The sequence below is a fragment of the Chaetodon auriga genome, chromosome 11, assembly GCF_051107435.1.
Source record: "Chaetodon auriga isolate fChaAug3 chromosome 11, fChaAug3.hap1, whole genome shotgun sequence".
Classification (NCBI taxonomy): Eukaryota; Metazoa; Chordata; class Actinopteri; order Chaetodontiformes; family Chaetodontidae; genus Chaetodon; species Chaetodon auriga.
In genome coordinates this window covers 5,863,955-5,882,425 of record NC_135084.1, presented here as the reverse complement: position 1 = coordinate 5,882,425, position 18,471 = coordinate 5,863,955, and the positions used below count along the sequence as shown (strand labels likewise).

Below are 18,471 nucleotides of genomic sequence, written 5' to 3'. Positions count from 1 at the left end.
ACATTACAAACACTGCCTGTGTTTGGCTACACATGCATGCACTATATGTTGTGTGTGTACAGCCGTGTCTGGCTCTCTGTGCATACAGTGAGAGTTTGTCCTCGATGCTTGGTGCAGTGTGACTCTTTTAGTATTTCCTAATTATGTCCTGGAAAAGGCAAGCTAGACCTGTTTAGCCACCTACTTCCAGTAATGCCCTCCTCTGCTGCTCTGTCTCCTCCCTCTGCCCTCAACTCCCCCCCCTTCCTTTGAAGCCTGCAAACCCTCTCTCACTGCAAGTGGTTGCTGACAACATCGGCATCCGGTCACACTCCACCTGAATGAACGCGTCAGTATGTCACCAAATTAACTGTGCATTACTACGGGGCATGTCTGTCATTGATTCGAAGAACAGTGCACTTGAAGAGCTGTATGCATGAAATACTGATAATAAAAAGTTAAATTTTAATGATATCTATCTACTTCCTATCAGAATTTATGAAGCAGTTTATTGTATATCAAAAAGTTAGTGCTGATTTATCTGATGTTATCACACATACAGTGAGTTTGATGCCCATTGTATCTTTGCATTCATGTTAAATTAAAGCAAATCTCGGGTTTTATGTTAAAACATATGACTTTAAATATGAATGTTTCAGAACGTTCTGTCTTCTTCTGAATCTACTCATTGGAATGATGCCCAAATGATGTCAGTGTCACCACATACAGTTATCTTTTCCACCTATAAGATCACTGAGCCAAGACCTCTCTATGAAATATGGAGAACGGTGATTACTTCCATTCTCTAAGAGCAATTTCCCTGATCCTACAATTTGCAAACTTCCTGCAGCACATTTTAATTATAGGTATTGTACCTTATGTGTAGCTAGTAAGGCTCCTCATGCAAGACATAACTCATGTTTCAGAGCAGGGAAAATCCCACGAGCTTTTACTGTGTAATGTTTGACCAGAACGGTGTATATCTGTGTGTTCCAGGATGTTCAGTAGGTTTATGTTATGTGGCTCCATTGTTTTTAGATCTTATTTTAAAGGGGAGTGAATGAAATTAGTCACCAAATTCCTTGTTTATGTATGTAAATATGGTTAATGGAAAGGAAGAAGGGAAAAGACTGCGTACGGCACGTGGTCAAAATTGAGTTGATTTTTGACTTCTGTTTGTCTATTTTAAATTATTATGTCATAGAAATGTACAATTTTCAAGAAAAAAAAACATGTAAAATTTGCACAAACTACAACAGAGAGGTAAAAAACCAAACCACATTGAGTTGAGTTGCAAGCTGTCATTCCAGTCCAGGCTAGCATTGGCTTAAGTTTATCATTGACTTTTCCCCCCAACATGTTTCCTTTAATGGAAAATGCTCCAACATCTTAATAATTGTGTTTGATATAGCACTTACATGAGGCAGCAGCTGAATGTAAACATAAAAGAAAAGTAGGACCAGATAAACAAAGCTAAATAGCCTAGCTTAGATGCTCTTCACAGCCTTCGAACAGAGATTGCCCAAACACACAGTACAGTATCTGACTTTCTTATATAATCATCCCAGTGGTATTGAATTAAGGTTTTACAACACATATAATTGTTATTTACTTTGGCTAAGTAGTCTTCAAACTTTGGACCCTTTAATCTCAACTTTACAGTTTGATCGTTACTGCAGTCTGCTTATACACACCGACTCAAAGAACAGAACTTGATTTTACTGCCTCTACGTCCAATACAACAGACGCTGTGGTCAGTTACTCTATTTCTCTTTTTGGCAAGCAGCCACACAACCATGTCATACACACACATTTCAGCAGAGTTCTGTATGTTCTACCAATATATTCTCTTGACAGTTCCACTTTTGAATCAGCTTCCATCTTCCCATCTGCCATATATATACGTTGCACAATCCGCATGTGCGGCACAAGCACAACACGCACACACAGAGCAAGGGGGAACCAGTGTTTGTGAAAAGTACGCACATCACTTTCTGGCCAATCCAGCGTGCAGCCCAGCAAAAATACATCATATAACCAGTTAGGAACGCTGGAATTTCATAGCGAGTAAAGGAATGCAGCGTTAGAGTGAAGTCACAGATCTGGTTGGAGTAGTAAGCTAAATGTGTGCACAGGAACAGAAACAGATTTGCTGAGGGATTCTTTGAGCTGTTTTATGATGTCAGACAGTCTTCTATAATCATCACCTACTGTGGCTGTATAATGCAGGAATACACGGGGAAGTTTGCGGCAGGCCCAGAATTTTTTTTCAGGCTCTGAAAAAACAACACAACAACATTTTCTTCCCAAACTGTCAATATTGGTGCAATGATCTCCATAGAGATCTGCGATAGACTGATGTGTTTCTTTTGCTGCACTTTCATTTTGGTGATTTCTTGCCCATCCAACAGGAGATCTGATCGTTTCTCCCACAACTCTTCAGGAGGACTTCAGAAGCTTTTAATGCTAATTCTTCTATTTCCACGTTCCTAACTTCCTCTATCTTCACTTTAATATCATCTAACTATATGACCAAAAGAATGTCCACAAACGTTGATGCACTCTTAGTCTGGTGCTGTTTTTTATTGTTTGACTTAGGCCCCTTAATTTCAATTGGAGGAATAGTTCAGCGTTTTGGGAAATATACTTATTTGCCTCCTTGCTAAGTTAGACATCAGTTTTTGTTGCTCATATGTGCTGCTCAGCATATTTTTTAACCTTTGAGCAGACCTTGGTTCCCCCTGCTCCCAGTCTTTATGCTAAGCTAAGCTAACCACTTCCTGGCTGTAGCTTTGTATTTAACTACCAGACATGAGAGTTGTATCAATCCTGTCATCTAATTTGTGCCAAGAAGCGTCTCTGTGCTGTCAGCAGTTCCACCAAACACTGATGTTCCCTCCTCAGATTTCATTTTAATAGCTTTTACAGTCATGAAGGGGCTGAATGGGAGCAAAATCCCAACAGCCAGGTTCCAAATCTGTTGGAAACCAGAAAAATGGAGACTGCAGCATATTTACATCCAACAATCATTTCTGGGTGTCATGTTTGTGAGTTCTCATACTTTTGGCCATGTAATGTATTTCTAAAGTTCATTTTTAGAAATTTGCTTGAATGCAATGATCCTTTATTGTCTCTGACCTTCCTATATTGTCGCAGCACAAAAGGTCACAGGTCACAGCATAAACCCCAACTACCAGGACCATCATCAGCTCAAGCATCTTCCCACACAAGGTGACATCACAGGCCAACACCTTGGATCGCCACCTTTCGTCTGGGATCCTGACATCATCATATCACAAACGGCAGCCTCACTCTCACACACCTACATTGTGGCATCACTCAGGCATCTACTGTTGTCCTCCCCCTTGTGAATCTGGTGTGACAGCCCTGCACATGCTCCCCACACACTCACAGTGTTTGACATCACAGGGCTCCCTCCTAAAACCAAACCGTACACCTCTGCACTCACTGCTTGCACACAAGAGCAGCTTTCCCTCACGCTCACAGCAGCGTAGTCACAAGGCACCCCCTCACAAACCTTACTACTGGGTAAACTGCATAACACTTGGCTTGATTCTGACAGCTACTGAAAACCTGACGGGGAATCCATCCTCAAACCAAATGCATACATATCATATAAGTCAAATCTCAGAGCTGCTATGTCAGCAATAAAAGGAGACTGATGTTGGAAAAAATGACTATGCTCATCATAACAAAGTGATGTCAATACTTTTTTTTTTCAGCATTCTGCTTTCAAGCAAGTTTCCATCTTTTGTCAGTGGTCTGATGGTGTGAAATTATTGATCTGTTTAAGACAAGTTGGAATAACATGTTATTTCTGTGCAAGACTATCTTATCATAAAGGAGTTTTAGTCTGAAGACAGCAGACTTTTTTTTTAATACCTTTTTTAATTCATAACAGTAGCCTCTTTATGAACTTCACATTTTATGTCTGAGCTCCCTCGAGCAGATTAGGTAGACCTATGTGCACACAGGACAGTGTTGTTATATCTCTTTAGCCAAATCACTAGGAATTTAAAACAAGTGTTGTCAATGTGATTGGACATTAGTTGGTATAATAATGATGAAAATATGTCTTCTTTGTGTAACCACAGTGAATTACGGATGAGGGAAATCCCCCTTTTCCCGGAATATTGTAGGCTGTAAACGTTTACCAAGAGGGTCATATATTCTGAAAAGTCACAGCACCCTCTGCTGGACAGAAGTGAAGAGTACATTTAATTGTTTGGGTTCAGGCTGTACTAATCAAGCGTGGAAAGCGTATTTAATGGTAAATGAAGCAGTCTCTAACTAACTAACTAAATAAATAAATAAAAGTTACTGCTAAAAATATTGAGGTATTTAGATAGATTGAATAGATTTTCTTGCATGAAATAGTCAGTCTTCTATCAGTTATTCTTGTTTTACGTTCACGTCTGACAGCCCGATTGGTGCCTTTAGGAGATGTCCGAAATTTTTCAATGAAGGAAGTTTTATTTTGTTAATCCGCAGATTTATGTCACAGAAGCTGTGCCAATATCTAATATACAAAATAATATGTAATAAGTAAATCCAATATTATTTGACGTCATTTATAGCCCCTTTAGGACAACTGAATCCATATACTTTCCCTGAGTTGCGTTATCAGAAGGATGTTACGAGGAGTACAGGAAGGTAGCAGGAGCAGCAGTGAGGGGAGCAGGGCCAGGCTGAGGTTCCGCATTATTTTCACGCTTTGTGGGCTTAAATTTTACGATGGATTCACATTCTCCGCCAAAGCCTTGGGAAAGGCGGATTCCAGGAGCAATGAGTGCACCTATAAATTACAGGTGAACTTGCTAAAGTGTCAGCTTGCTCGCGATCGCGAAGACTAGCTTTCGGTGTTTACCTACTCTGGCTGCTGCGTTGTTGTTGCTAACTGTCTTTTGCAAAGTCTGCACAGTCGAGGGGATACCATCCAAACTGTGGAGATATTGGCGCTATGAATGACTACCAGTTGACCAGTCGCTTTTCAGGTTCTGTCAGAATATTTTGCCCACGACAGCCATATACGAAAGTAACAACTGTTACGTTACATATAGCTAACCAATTAGCTAGGCCCAACGAGGCCCTGTCATGTGGCTTCTTCTGGAGTACTACGGACAGTGTTTTTCTCCAGGCTTCTTTACAACGTGCGACAATGTTGAATTACGCTTCTCCACTTCGAGTAGTTTTAATTCGATATTCCGCATAATTTCCTCGTTCCTCTCATCTTCTGTGCTTCAACAATAGCTCAGTAAATCCACCATATTGTTTTGACACAGAATCATTAACCTAATGCCAACTTGGCTACTCAAAACTCCACCCTCTGTATAAAAATGTATGAAAAACCACTGAAGATGTATTGAACCCTGTGTCTTGTCTTGACCTTTTTATTAAACAGGTCTGCAAACCTTGGACCTTATGCTGGCCCCTCTGCTCCTGCAGGCCCGCCTGTTCTGACCAGGATGGCCCCCCCAGTGCCCCCTCGTCCCGTCCAGCAGTCCTATCGTCCAGCCTACAGCTCTTTCTCCTCCTCTTATAGCCCCTATGGGAGCTCAATCTATGGAGGGTACAGCCCCTACAGCTATGGTGGTGGCTACGGCTTGGGAGGGTACAACCGCTACTCTCAGATGGAAGACGTCGCCCCCAGCCGGTTTGTGCAGCAGGCTGAGGAGAGCAGCCGTGGTGCCTTCCAGTCCATCGAGAGCATTGTCCAGGCCTTTGCCTCAGTTAGTATGATGATGGACGCCACCTTTTCAGCGGTGTATAACAGCTTCCGAGCTGTGCTGGATGTAGCCAACCACCTAACACGGCTGCGTGCACACCTCACCCGAGTTCTGTCAGCCTTCGCTCTGGTACGCACCTTGCGCTACCTCTACCGACGGCTGCAGAGGCTCCTGGGGCGAAGGTCAGACTCTGAAGTTGAGGACTTGTGGGCAGACAGTGCAAGCGATGCCCTGGCTACAAGTGCATCCAGAGGGTATGGAGCTGGGATGGAGGATCAGACCGTGAAGTCTTGGCCAATCTTTTTATTTTTTGCTGTAATCCTGGGGGGACCCTACCTTATCTGGAAACTGCTGAGCTCCAGCCCTGACTCTGAAGAAAACGGTGAGACATGCGTGCAAGAGTTTGTACTTGCAGATGAGATTTTGAACTTTACACACTTACCTTTTTAAGAGCAGGAGCTGTCCCTAATCTACCTCACAACTAATTATGGGTCAACTCTGTGATTACAGTCTTTGGGTCTCTCTTTGAACATGAGATCAGCAGCTTTCGCCATGTGCAATCAAGGCTCAAGTCTTTGCAGGTGTTTCTTCCAGCCAATCACAATGGCTTCATCCATCACTTGGAATGAAAGTTGTGCTGTCTCGTGGCTCAATGACAAGCAGTTGAGAACCAGTGCTGTAGATAGTATCAAACAACCTCCACTGATCACTCTGAAAGTAGCTGGAAAATATCAAACTACAAGTTGTACCAAAGGCAGCAAGTATGCTTTTTGTTTTTGCATCGAATCAAAGATTAATGAAAAGGTTCTCTCTACCAGAGGACTTGATGAATGGTATAGTATTGGTGCATGTGGCCTGTCTTTTCCTGCTAACTGTTTACAAGTAAAGCTGTTATGTGTTGCTTTGTTTAGCCACTAACTGGGCCAGCGGAGAGGATGACCATGTAGTGGCTAGAGTGGAGTATGACTTTGCTGCTGCATCTGAGGAGGAGATTTCTGTGCAGACTGGAGACATGCTGAACCTTGCCCCTAAAGGTGAGAGCTCTCAAATGACGACCGGGCATGATTTTCTGTCCTCATGTTTCTCTTACACATCAATAGTTTAACATATCCACATGGACCAGGCCATTATGGTCAGTTTTACAATTAATATTATCAGTATCATGATGTAAAATTCTATACATACAATGATAAAGGATGTTATTTGTTTCACTTGCTTTTTTTTTTGTTCTGTTTTGGTTTTTTCCCCCTTTCAAAGTGACGTCGTTGTGAAGTTCCCCCATGTTGACGAGCTCAGCTCATGATCTTTTACTCTCCTCTATGTTTAGAGCAACAGCCCCGAGTGCGAGGCTGGCTGCTGGCCAGCGTGGACGGTCAGACCACAGGACTTGTTCCAGCCAACTATGTAAAGATCCTTGGGAAGAGGAGAGGTCGCAAACATGCAGAGATGGAGAGGCTTGCTCAGGTCCAGCAAGGCAACGCACAGGCCTCGCAGACAGCCCTTCCTGCATACTCACAGTCAAATCCTGTCCAAGGCTTTACCCCGGGCCTTGGTTCAGCCTCCACTACAGCCTCTTCAGAGGAGCTGTTAGAGTCAGTGTATGCAGAAACACCAGCTTCTGTCAATCTGGGAATGTCCAGCTCCGGTTTGCCCTCTAGCAAAGCGCTAAACATCCCTGAGAAGACTGACTTGTGATGCTTGTGCATGCGTACATAAATCTGTATGCAGGTCTTTGTGTGTTCATAACATGGGTTTGCACTGTCAAGTACTTGTTTGCAGCATTTAACTTTGACGTTTGACGAACTATCAGCTGATAGTAGATATTTGGGGAAACACCATGAAGCTCAGTAAGATTTGCTCAGAGTGGTTCTTCAGCTCATCTATAATGATTCAAATTATCAAACACAATTCAGACCCCCTGAAAAGGTTATTGATCTAAGATGGTTTCCACTCTGTTCTGAGTTGATCCAGTGTGTCTCAAATTATGTTTCGCTAGTCAGAGCTTTTACAGAGAGAATGTTTTGTGTATTCTCTACATATGGTACACTGCTGTTTTTAAGATCATATCTGATATAAGATGTAGTGTCTTGAGATTGTTTAATAACAGAAATTAGTTCAATGTTTAAGTTAATGAGGTGCACTGATACATCACCTGCATACTGACAGTGGGAGGACACGTCAGGGTATTGTTTGGCTGTGTAATTGTATAACCTTGTTCTCAGATTTGGCCCTTGCTCATTGGTGTGTTGTCTTCTTTGTGACGCGAATGGGATGGAATTCACTCATAATGTGAAGAGGCTAATTTTGCACATTTTCAACAGTTAGTCACAGAAAGTAATTTTGTAAATATTTAATATAATTATTTTGAAAATAAAAAAAAAACTCAAAAATCAGCTTTTGTCTGTTTAATTATTGTGTGATTGGAGTAGAAAGTTGGAAATTGCTATGCTTAATTTGAAGTGTCAGGTGTTTCTTATCACTAACATCCCATAAATAAAGGAAGAGCGAACTTCAACGCCAAGAACTGTTATTATGTTTAGTTTTAGTTAGTATTGCTGCATTTTTGTTTGTTTTCGTGTGACTTCACTTATTTGTTAAGATGTTGAAAAATCGAAGGATGATTTATGGTAGAAACACTCGATTTACGGCCTCTGTGTCCAAGCAACAGGACGCTTAACCTGCTGCAGTGCGACAATTGGGACGAGTCAGCGTTGCAGACACTAAAGGAACCGACGACAAAGCATGTATTTGTCTAAATTATTTCAGGCTTTGACCGCTGAGTTTGTATAATGACAGTGCAGCGTGTCGGTAACATTTTCCTTGTGCCAGTGGGCTTAAAAATATACAAACATCTATGCTGAGTTGCCGCTGAGCTAGCTAATATGCTAGTTAATTGTAGCTATGCCGCTTTAAATGACTATCGGAAATACTAAAGTTATGGATGCAATTGAGTTTGAAGGTTCGTACCTGACCTAGGAAATAGTATTTAAAGTAATTGTTATTGTTTTTCTTGAATGTCATAGAGAACTGATTGCATATGATCTTGACTCAAAAGGCTTGGCAAGACCTGCGCACTGTTATTAAAAAGGATTGTTATTTTTTATGAGGGTGTATTCTTACACTCTACCATAGCGTTGCAACATAAAGTAACTTGCCTAATTTGAAGAAAATGGCAGCACCCTCCAGCAAATGAACAATTATATATACATCTGGCTGCATCACTGGTGGTCGTGACGCTAATGGTGTGTAGTTTACGAGGAGTGCGTGAAGGCAGCAGATCCTGTCCCGCAAAGTTAGCTAGCATTAGCAACGGCTGCAGTTAGCCGGTAGGAGAGGACCGCAGCATCACCGTCATCCACACACAATGACATAAGACAGGCACCAGCTTCGTTTACTGCACGAGACGACGGGGAGGAATATTTCCGCCACCAGATAAGTATGTTAACGATTTTTCATCCTTGTCTCTGTTTGAATTCTGCTTATTAGACCCTCGGCTGATTTAATTTGACCTAAGAGCATCTGATGTTGACGCAGCAGCAGGACAGAGGGACTCGGCCTGCTCTAGCATCACTACACTACTAAGTTTCTTTATTGTATAACTTTACCATGAAATTATTAAACACACCTGTATCAGCACATGTGGCACTGTTTCACAACAATCAGTCAAAATTCTCAAAATCCTAAATAATTTAGATTGATGTGAGACTACTTATTTTGATGCATGTGAAAATTCCTTGAATTTACCTTAGCAGAAGAACTATGGCTATCCTTAATAGAAACTTTCCATCAATGTCTTCTGACCTCACATAGATGTTATTTTGTGTATAACTGCTATTGCGGTCATACCCCATTTCACTTGAGACAGGGATGGTCTCTTAGAAACAAAACCATTCATTATTTGGATTAGGGCTGCAGCTGTCATATTCATTATTCATTAATGTAACCATCTTAGTCATCTTGATTCAACAATTCATCATTGGGGCTATAAATATCAGAAAATTGTGAAAAAGCCTGTTAAAATGTCCTTAATCCTGTCCTTTTGACAGACCATTAGTCCAGAACCCAAACATATTCAGTGTACTCTCACATAAGACGTAGAAAAAAACAAACCAATCATCTTTGTTTGGATATGAGGAATTCAATGTTGACTTGCTGTCTTTTTTTTCTTGTGTCTTTGCATCTGTAGAGATGAGTCGCTTCTGCTCAGACAACAACAACTTCCCCTATGACAACAACGTCCTGGTTTTGGACATGGTGCTGGGCTCTCTATGGGGAGTGCCCCAGCCCATAAACTGGGACAATGTAGCCAAGCTAGTTCCAGGATTCACTCCCAAGGAGGTAACTGGGATGCTGGGTAACTATGAATGCTTCCATCCATCCACCCCTCCATCTATCCAGTCTCCTTCATTAATCATCCCATGGTTTAGTAACATTAGCCTGACTTGTTGGTAAGAAATAACGCTGTGGCACTGATGGGATCTTACAGTGTGCCCGTCGATTTGAGGAGCTGAAGACCACAGGGGGCTTTCCTCATGTGGACAACCAGTGTAACGCCCTGACAGAAGGAGACACGTCCCCATCAGACGGCCTGTCCACGCTGCTGGACACCGGGGATGTGCTGGAGACAGGAAGCAGCCAGAGCAGCAGCAAAGTTACAGGTCAGTTCATGCCATCCTGAGTGGTGCAGGTACTTTGTATCGGACTTCAGGCTGTCAGGAGACGTTATACATCTGTAAGATTAGAGTGGGGTTTTTTCAGCAGTGTGGAGCAAACACTCATACTGTCAGCAAAGACTTGTTTCATTTAAATGATTCAATTAATTCATCATTTTTTAATTGGTGAAGCTGTCCATCCATTTTATGCCACTTGTCTGGCTTCAGGTTGCATTGATTAATTTATTAATTATGTCAGTAGGAATCATTATTTTGTTAAATACTGCTGGGAAGTGCTGAAAAAAATGTCTTCGAATCAAAATGAGAAGCAATCTTAGGCTCTACAATCTGTACTCGTTTTCCTTTGTAGTTTAAAACTACGCTGATATTATCATGAAACAGGCATTAAACTGCATTCTGTGCAATAATAAAAGGCCTTAAAGTCTTAAATTTAAGTTGGGGAACCCCGCAGAGTTATTTGTTTGCTGTCTCACATATTTGCTACTCTTAAAGCTTTTTCTCAGATGAATCATGTAAGTTGTATCCAGTCTTTAGTTTTCATTTAACAGAGATTGAATTTAATATGAGTATTTTGACTATGCCTTTTTTTAGGGTATAAGATATAATCTGTCCAGGTACAGCTAACATTATGAACATAAATGTTTCAGGCTTGTAGAAAACACAGACTACTGGAACAAACTAAAAATTTAGTCCAGCACAACACTTTGTTAAAATGTATGTCAACAGCAAAAAAATGCGTAGCTGTAGTGTTGATGGTTACTGTTATTTAACGACTGGGTTTAGAGTCTGTTTCCGTTTTTTCTGCTGGCGTCAGGCTCCAAGTCGACGCACTCAGGACGAGTTGGTGTTGTGGAGAAGAAAGAGAAAAGAGTCTCAGCAGAGGAGAATGACAAACCTCAGAAACAACGAGAGTAAGTGTTGAGAATTCAGCAGTGAACGCAACCAACAGACATACACATTGATCCCTTACGCACAGTTTCTCTAGAAATGATTCTCCACTTCATATCAGAATCTGCTCAGCAGGAATTACTGACACCCTGTGGACTGTAGAGGCAGTTATAAAAAGCCTGAAGTGCTCTGCTCTCATATTTAGCAGTCTGTTTTACTCTCAGCTGTATTTTTTTTCAAATGTATTTTCCTGCAGTCCTAACATGGTCATCCATGTGTGTGATGAGACCAAGAACCTGAAGCAGGACTTCACATGTCCCAGAGATCTCCTCGTTAAAGAGATGCGTTACTTTGCTGAGTACTTGTCTGTGGACGCCCAGAGGTGGGAGGAGGTGGACATCTCCGTCCACTGTGACGTGCAGATCTTCGACTGGCTCATGAACTACGTCAGGAGGAACTCTGCGGGAGAGGGGAACAAGGACAAACCCCGGCTCGGTAAATCTCTTGAACAACTGTAAAACAGTAATAGATATGACATTATTACACATGGGAATGCCTGAGCTGTCACTTACACTACCTGTCGGTGTAAATCCGTGGATGGTGCTTGATTTATTGGTCACTTAACGTGGTGCGTGTTTGGTGGGTCGCTGGCTGTGTGTTCTGTGTTGTTTGTTGGTTGTGGGGTTTGCTTGGTTGGTCATGTGGTGTTTGTCGGTTACAGAGCCCAGCAATGTGATCTCAATCCTGATCTCCTCCGAGTTCTTGAAGATGGATACGTTAGTAAGTGTTGTGACGCGTGATGCTCGGTGTGGTGATGTGCTTTGGGCCTTTTGTTTTGTCACATGTAAGAGACCTGTTGGTATGTGGCCTGTGAACACCATGTTCCCAAGAATGTCTTATAGCAAAGATGCTTAGTTGCCCAAAAAGCGCTAGCAGCTTGTCAATTGGTTCATGCTTCAGAAGTGACCAGGAAAAACAAGAGGCCCATACATAGAGCTTTGTGAAGTTGACGTTGCATGGGTGTTAAGAGTGTAGATGTTCTTTTGCTTCCATCAGTCACTTAGACAGTAAATTCTCTCACTATCGCTGTACTTACTATCATTGCATCAATGATAAAGTAGTGTTTGAGTAGTATTCATGTAGGAGAATTGAAACTAAATGTAGTGGTGCTGTGAAAGGTCTTATGAGGGCGGTGTATGTTTGTCCATTCCTCAGGTGGAGGAGTGCATCCAGTACTGCCACAAGCACATGAGCGCCATCGTGGCTACGCCCTGCAACATGAACTGCATCAACAGCAACCTGACAACGCGCATCGCCGAGCTCTTCAACCACAACGAGGCCGACGACATCAGGGACAAGAAGGACAAGTTCAAAAGGTAAGAAGACGGGAATGCGCGGTGTGGTTCTTTGGGTTTTTATTACACGTCATTTCTCAAAGCAGCATGGTGAAATACACATTGAGCCGGTGGGTTAACGTCTCATGAAATCCATGTTTCTGTTTGTGACAACATAAAAATGTACCCTTTTGATTTTTTTCCCCCCTCAAAGCAAATTGTTTCAGAAGAAAATTGAGCGCCTCTTCGATCCCAACTACCAGAGCAGAGATTCACCAGGAAACGCCTCCACTCTCTACAGGTGAGCAGGAGCGCTCAGCACTCACCTCACCTCACACCAACAGCTTTAATCACATGACCTTATGCTGCACTTTGATATGTTTTCTCATTACTGTTGGCATTCTTACTGTTTATCGTGTGTGTGTTTAATCCCAGGTGTGGTCTGTGCCTTAAGATGCTGACCAAAGACACAGAGAGGAAGATTTCTTGTGTTCCAGGGAAAATCAACATAGATGCTCGTGGAGAAATCATCTATACACACACTAGGTATTATGTCAGCCATTCAGTGTGACACAGCGGCGCCCTGTACGTACATGTAGCAGCAGTAACACATGGAGAAGAGAAATGTCCCATTTACCTCGTAAGAGATGAGCTCCCGATCACGGTCTGCGTGTGTTCATGTGTGTGTGCATGTGCGTTTGCAGACAGAAGAGCTGGGATGTGCATGAATACATTACAGGTCTGTATGAGGAGCTCAAGTCCTGGGTCCTGGTCTACTGGAGACTCTGGGGTACCATCAACTACCTCACCTGCTCCCGATGCCAACAGGTGTGTGTTTGTGTATGCGCGCAAAGTTATGCACGTGTGATGCACTCGTAAGCAAGATGGATGCTGCCAACCTGACGGCACAGCATATTCAACCTCACCTAAAGAGTTTATGTGTGTGTAGGTGTTCGTGTGTGCAGAGCTGACCCATTGCAAGTACCACCCGGACAGCGTGCTGTACCCTGGCATGGGTATAGAGAAAGGCTGGCACGGTGCGGGAATCTACCCCTGCTGCAACCAGAGGGTTCTGCGCTTTGATCCCACCGGTATGCCCAAGGTATGGACACACACACACACACACACACACATACACACACACCTTACATTATCCCTGTAAAGCTAGAACACAGAATCACAAATGAATTGAAAAGCTACTACTGTCCTGTTAAAACCTTTATAACAGCTCTTACCTAAATCTCATGTAACTGTTCAGCATTAACTAATCAATGTGTCACTGTTGCGTCAGTCAGGCCGTGCGTGCCTTTCAGTCTCTTTTAAATGGTGAATAAAACAGGGGATTCACTGAAGGCTGCCCTGTCCGTGCTTCAGTTAACCATTATTTGTACTTTTCAAAATCCTGGTGCAGAAAAGTCATCTGTCCAGTGTTTCCATGCCCTCCACCCACTGCATACTGGGACGGCTGCAGAGCGGCAGTGTGACGGTGTTTTTATTAATACACTCTGTGATCATTTGCTCTTTCATAGTGATTTCTCAGTGATGTAGCAAATTCAGAGCTTGTCATCTGACCATTCAGGCAGTCTGAAGTGTCCCCTGACTGAGCCCAACATCAAGTCTAGTGTAAACGCATGTCTTTGTGGCTGCAAGACATCTGAGGCTTCAGCTTCAGGAACTCCATTAGCTCGTGTAAATGCGTTTGTGTGTTCAGGGCTGTAAGATGCGAGACCACATCGTGAACGTCCCCGATGAAGAAAACTGTGACGAGGCGACCTCAGCCCAGACCAGAGTCCTCAATGACCTGCTGCTGCACAGAGACGCAGTGTGCTTGTCTAACACACCACCTGCAGAGGGGTGAGCATGGCAGCGTGGACTGTTTCAAGATCCCTTTTCTTCCAGCAGTGTTTGCGTGTGTCCGTTTGCCAGCATTTTATAGGGGCGCTATTTTTTGTGTCCGTATGTGTGTTAGTACTGAGGAGAGTCCATCCGGGGCAGAAAAGGTTCAGGACTGTGACGTTCTCTTGGAGCCAACACTGCTCGGACCTCTGAGAGGAGACGGCAGCACTGTAAGTCTCCCAGAGTGTCTGTCTGATGCTTTTCTTCGGGTCATATGTCATTTCTCTGGTTCTGACTTCAGCCACTTCCTCTTTTCAACCAGTTTTCCCTTTTGAAAAACTGGAGTCTGCAACTGGTAGGACTTTTCTCTCATTTCCTCCATTACGTCTGCTTATATTCTGGCACTGAAAGGAAACTGTAAACGGTGCTTCTACTGAGGTTTTTAGCCCAGTGTAAAGATGGATGGTCAGTGTCATCGAACAGGCAAGCGGTCATGTCTAAAACATGTGACCTTTGACCTTCCAGAGGCAGCAGTCTCTCCTGTCAGAGGATGAGGAGTACACCACGGGGTCAGAGGTCACTGAAGATGAGGTGGGGGACGAAGAGGAGCAGTCCAAGAAACAAGGTGCTGAAGATGAGGTGGAGAAAACCTGAAAGAAATGAAAATGCTGTTGTGAGGTTTAATTACAGGCCTGTTTGTGAGTTTAATTGCAGTTTCTATGGTTGAATGTGTGTCATCACAAAAACATTTTGTCATGTTTATTTGCATCGACGGTTTCGGTGAGTTTTCATTCCTTGTATGGTCGCACTTCCTTTCAGCACTGAGTCACTGTTGCAGTTTAAATGATAAAAGTGAAATGAGGACGTATAATGAAATCTATTTATAGCCCACCACCACTGTTCCACCCCCGCCTTATATTTTCATCATGTCTATTTTTAATGTTTCATTGTGGATGCTTCCAGCCTTTTATAAGGCTGAAAATGAAACAGGTTGCCCTCTTTGGCCAGCAGATGGCGTCAGGCGCCATCAGCGTATTCAGCATGTTTCTTGTTTTTCTGTTTCCAGCTGCTAAGAAGGCCAAGAAGGCCCACAGACCTCTGAAAAAACAAATGTCCTCTCCAAGCTTCCAGCGCAAAGACAAACCAGAGAAAGTGAGTCAGTGACTGTCGCATGCAACTCCAGTATCTTGTTTTCTGTTTTGGTTATATGGTACAGACAGTGGAAAGCTGCTGCATTCAGGGCCCAGTGAGGGCCTGAAAACTAAATACAGATACAGATCTCTTGCTTTTCACAATATAGGGACTTTTTTTAATTGAATTTGGCATCAGAGTTGGCTCTAAATTAAGACGACTACTCCAGGACATCTGCTTAAAGAGACACACATCTTACACACTGCTTGTTTATGCGCGCTGAACTTCCGTAGCTGTTGTACCAGATTCAACCAGAAACGCTGCAGTCTGTTTGTTTTTGTACCGTGTCTTTATTTTTTGGAGATGTTGTCTTAACGGAACATATTTGAGTAACTGTTGCTTATCTGACTTGAATACCACAGAACAGTTCACATTAGACTGCAGCTTTAACGCCTGTGTTTTTGTGTTTTTCTAAATCTGAGTTTCTTTCCTGCAGTCACAGTCCAGGGACAACACGCCTTTCACGTGAGTTCATCTGCAAACACACCATCATTTGACCAAAAAAAAAAAGAATGGAAAAGCTGCACAGTTCTAACCGATGCTTTTATTTCAACTAATAAAGATCCCTGTCACAGCAAACTGCCTTTTTCATGATCCTGAAGAAAGTCGTTTGCCCTCAAGACAACACGTCACTAGGCTGGTGTGTGTTTTCCCTTTTTATTGACTGAGCTGAACACTGCTGCCTCTGGTATGTGTTTTGTAGAGTGAGCGTCCAGAAGAGTAAGTGGGACAGCTCTCGCTCCATGCGATACAACCAGGACGCTCAGAGGGAAGAAGGTAAAGGAGGACTCGAGAGGAAATGGACGTTATGAATAAGATGACGTTTTTGGGCGTATCGAGTGTGTAGCTCCCATTCAAAGTCTGCCTCGCTCTCTTTTTATTCTTTTCTCAAATCATTTTGAACCAGACCAGCGTCGCATGGTGGAGATCATCGGCCACCTGACCAAGATGAGGTTTGGAGACCAGGAGCAGAGCAGATCTAAGGACACTAAAGAAGCAAGTATCTGTTCTCATACTGGAAATGTGTGTTTTACCTGCATCTCTGGTCTTATCTCACATCCTGTGGTCATAAATGGCGTTGACAGCTCCACTGTCCTAGTTTTTGCAGCTGCCTGATGTGGTATTGTTTTTGGTGTGGACAATTTGTGTGTGTGTGCGCGTGTGTGTGTGTTTGGTCACTGTTGCAGCCTACAGGGGGAATCTACTCCAGACTTGAAGCGCAATTTAAGAGTGCCTCTCAAGGCAGACAGAGTTCAGAGAAGACGCCCAGGTACTCTTTGTGTACACACACACACACACACACACACACACACACACCTCATCGTGTCCCATTCAATCATTGACCATCTTCTCCTTTCACTGGCTTTGTAGATCTAAAATACGCTACGCTCAAATCCGGACGACATAAAGGACTTGACGGGGAAAAGGCCTCTGAGCTGCTCAAGAGACGAGCATGAAAACTGATGAAGAGGAAGAGGCGGGATCCTTTCTGCGAGGGCTCGGTACAATTAAATAACTTCCTACTGGCAGCCCCTCTAGCACGGCCACCCAGCTGTGGACTCTCTCCTCACCCTCACCCCTTGTCAGTCCCGTTCCCTCCCTCTTTGCTTAACTCAGGTGACTATGTATGGATCACCCTCAACTGCATCCTCCGTCACTGCGCTAGCTTTTTATTTGTGCAGCTGTGGTCAGTCCTTGAAAAACAAGGAGAAGTGTGGATCCAGCTCAGCTCTTAGGATATGCACTCGAATCGATCGGCCTGCTAGTTTTCCGACCGTCTTCTCACCTGATGTTCTGACTTATCTGGATGCAGTAAATCCAGCGTGTTTTGGTTAAAGTGCTGGTCACACGACATCAGTACATGTCATTAACACTCATTGTTCTCTGTGGTGAAGCCCAGCCATCTGGGTGAGACAGATGCTGCAGTTATTTATAAATGTTCCCCCCAGTTCTGGTAGAGATATAGTTCTAGTCATTCCTATCTGTGGTGGAATGTAACTGTACTGTACAACACTGGGACCAATAAAAATGAATGACACTGAACTGCGGTCAGTCAGACCCTTATTTGACAAGGTTTTGCGGTTGCTGTCCACTGGGTGACAGTATATCACCTCCAGGGAGTTACTCTCAATCATCAACTTTGCCCCAGTTGGACCACAACCTGTCACCACTGCTCCAACTGACTGCCAGGTGATATGGATGAAAACAAAATTGAAATGAAAGCACTGATTATTCTCCTTTAGTCCATAGTGGCCTTTTTTCTTGCTTGAAAGACTGAAGGAAGTCTGATCACTCCGTAGAAACAGTGGGACAGTCCTGGGCAGGGGTCTGGCATGTGCCGCTGGGTCAACCACCCTCTGTTTGAGAGGCACCGAGCAGTGGGTATGCTAACCTGGCTCTTCCTGTCCAATTTACGCACAGGACTATTAATAGCCCTGCCTGCCACAGCGCAGGGCATAAGGGGGCGCAGAGCAGGCATTTTTTCTTTTTAGGTAGGTAGTGGGTGGGCGGGGGCTACCCCAGCTGTTCCCTCTTCTCCTCGACAGCGGATGCCGAGAGTAGCTGAGGATCTCTGGATCTGGGTCAGGGAGGGAGGAGGGGGGGGGGTCCAGTTTCAGCCGGACTGAATTATGGTCCCAGAGAGATGATCAGATATGAAAGTGTCAAAGCAAACGTACAGTATGAAGTGGAAATACACCAGAGCAACGAGATGCTGAGTCCACGGCAGGCTGCAAACCATGCAAAAATCAAACTTAGCACTAATATCTGCAAAAGGCTTCCTTCACAGGGGTGTGGAGACATTAGCAATCACAATCAATTGGC

General features: G+C 43.5%; 2 protein-coding genes across 3 annotated transcripts; both read left to right on the top strand.

Moving 5' to 3' along the window:
• The first annotated feature begins 4,612 nt into the window (after positions 1 to 4,612).
• On the top strand, positions 4,613 to 8,239 carry pex13 (peroxisomal biogenesis factor 13). The gene is made up of 4 exons (XM_076743966.1): positions 4,613 to 4,808; positions 5,402 to 6,108; positions 6,638 to 6,760; positions 7,054 to 8,239. Exons 1-4 carry the CDS (start codon positions 4,735 to 4,737, stop codon positions 7,419 to 7,421), a joined length of 1,272 nt encoding a protein of 423 aa, XP_076600081.1. The 5' UTR covers positions 4,613 to 4,734; the 3' UTR covers positions 7,422 to 8,239.
• Positions 8,240 to 8,387: 148 nt separating this feature from the next.
• sanbr (SANT and BTB domain regulator of CSR) lies at positions 8,388 to 17,691 on the top strand. Of its 2 annotated transcripts, none has more exons than XM_076742460.1 (21): positions 8,388 to 9,162; positions 9,913 to 10,064; positions 10,213 to 10,384; positions 11,214 to 11,310; positions 11,544 to 11,782; positions 12,009 to 12,067; positions 12,503 to 12,663; positions 12,836 to 12,922; positions 13,057 to 13,167; positions 13,326 to 13,449; positions 13,571 to 13,723; positions 14,333 to 14,475; positions 14,591 to 14,687; positions 14,780 to 14,812; positions 14,983 to 15,082; positions 15,524 to 15,609; positions 16,085 to 16,113; positions 16,352 to 16,425; positions 16,556 to 16,644; positions 16,836 to 16,918; positions 17,020 to 17,691. In XM_076742460.1, exons 2-21 carry the CDS (start codon positions 9,915 to 9,917, stop codon positions 17,054 to 17,056), a joined length of 2,124 nt encoding a protein of 707 aa, XP_076598575.1. In that variant the 5' UTR covers positions 8,388 to 9,162; positions 9,913 to 9,914; the 3' UTR covers positions 17,057 to 17,691. The 2 variants fall into 2 exon arrangements, with proteins under 2 accessions (XP_076598575.1, XP_076598574.1); XM_076742459.1 differs by having other exon boundaries at positions 8,395 to 9,162; positions 16,843 to 16,918.
• The last annotated feature ends 780 nt before the right edge of the window (positions 17,692 to 18,471 follow it).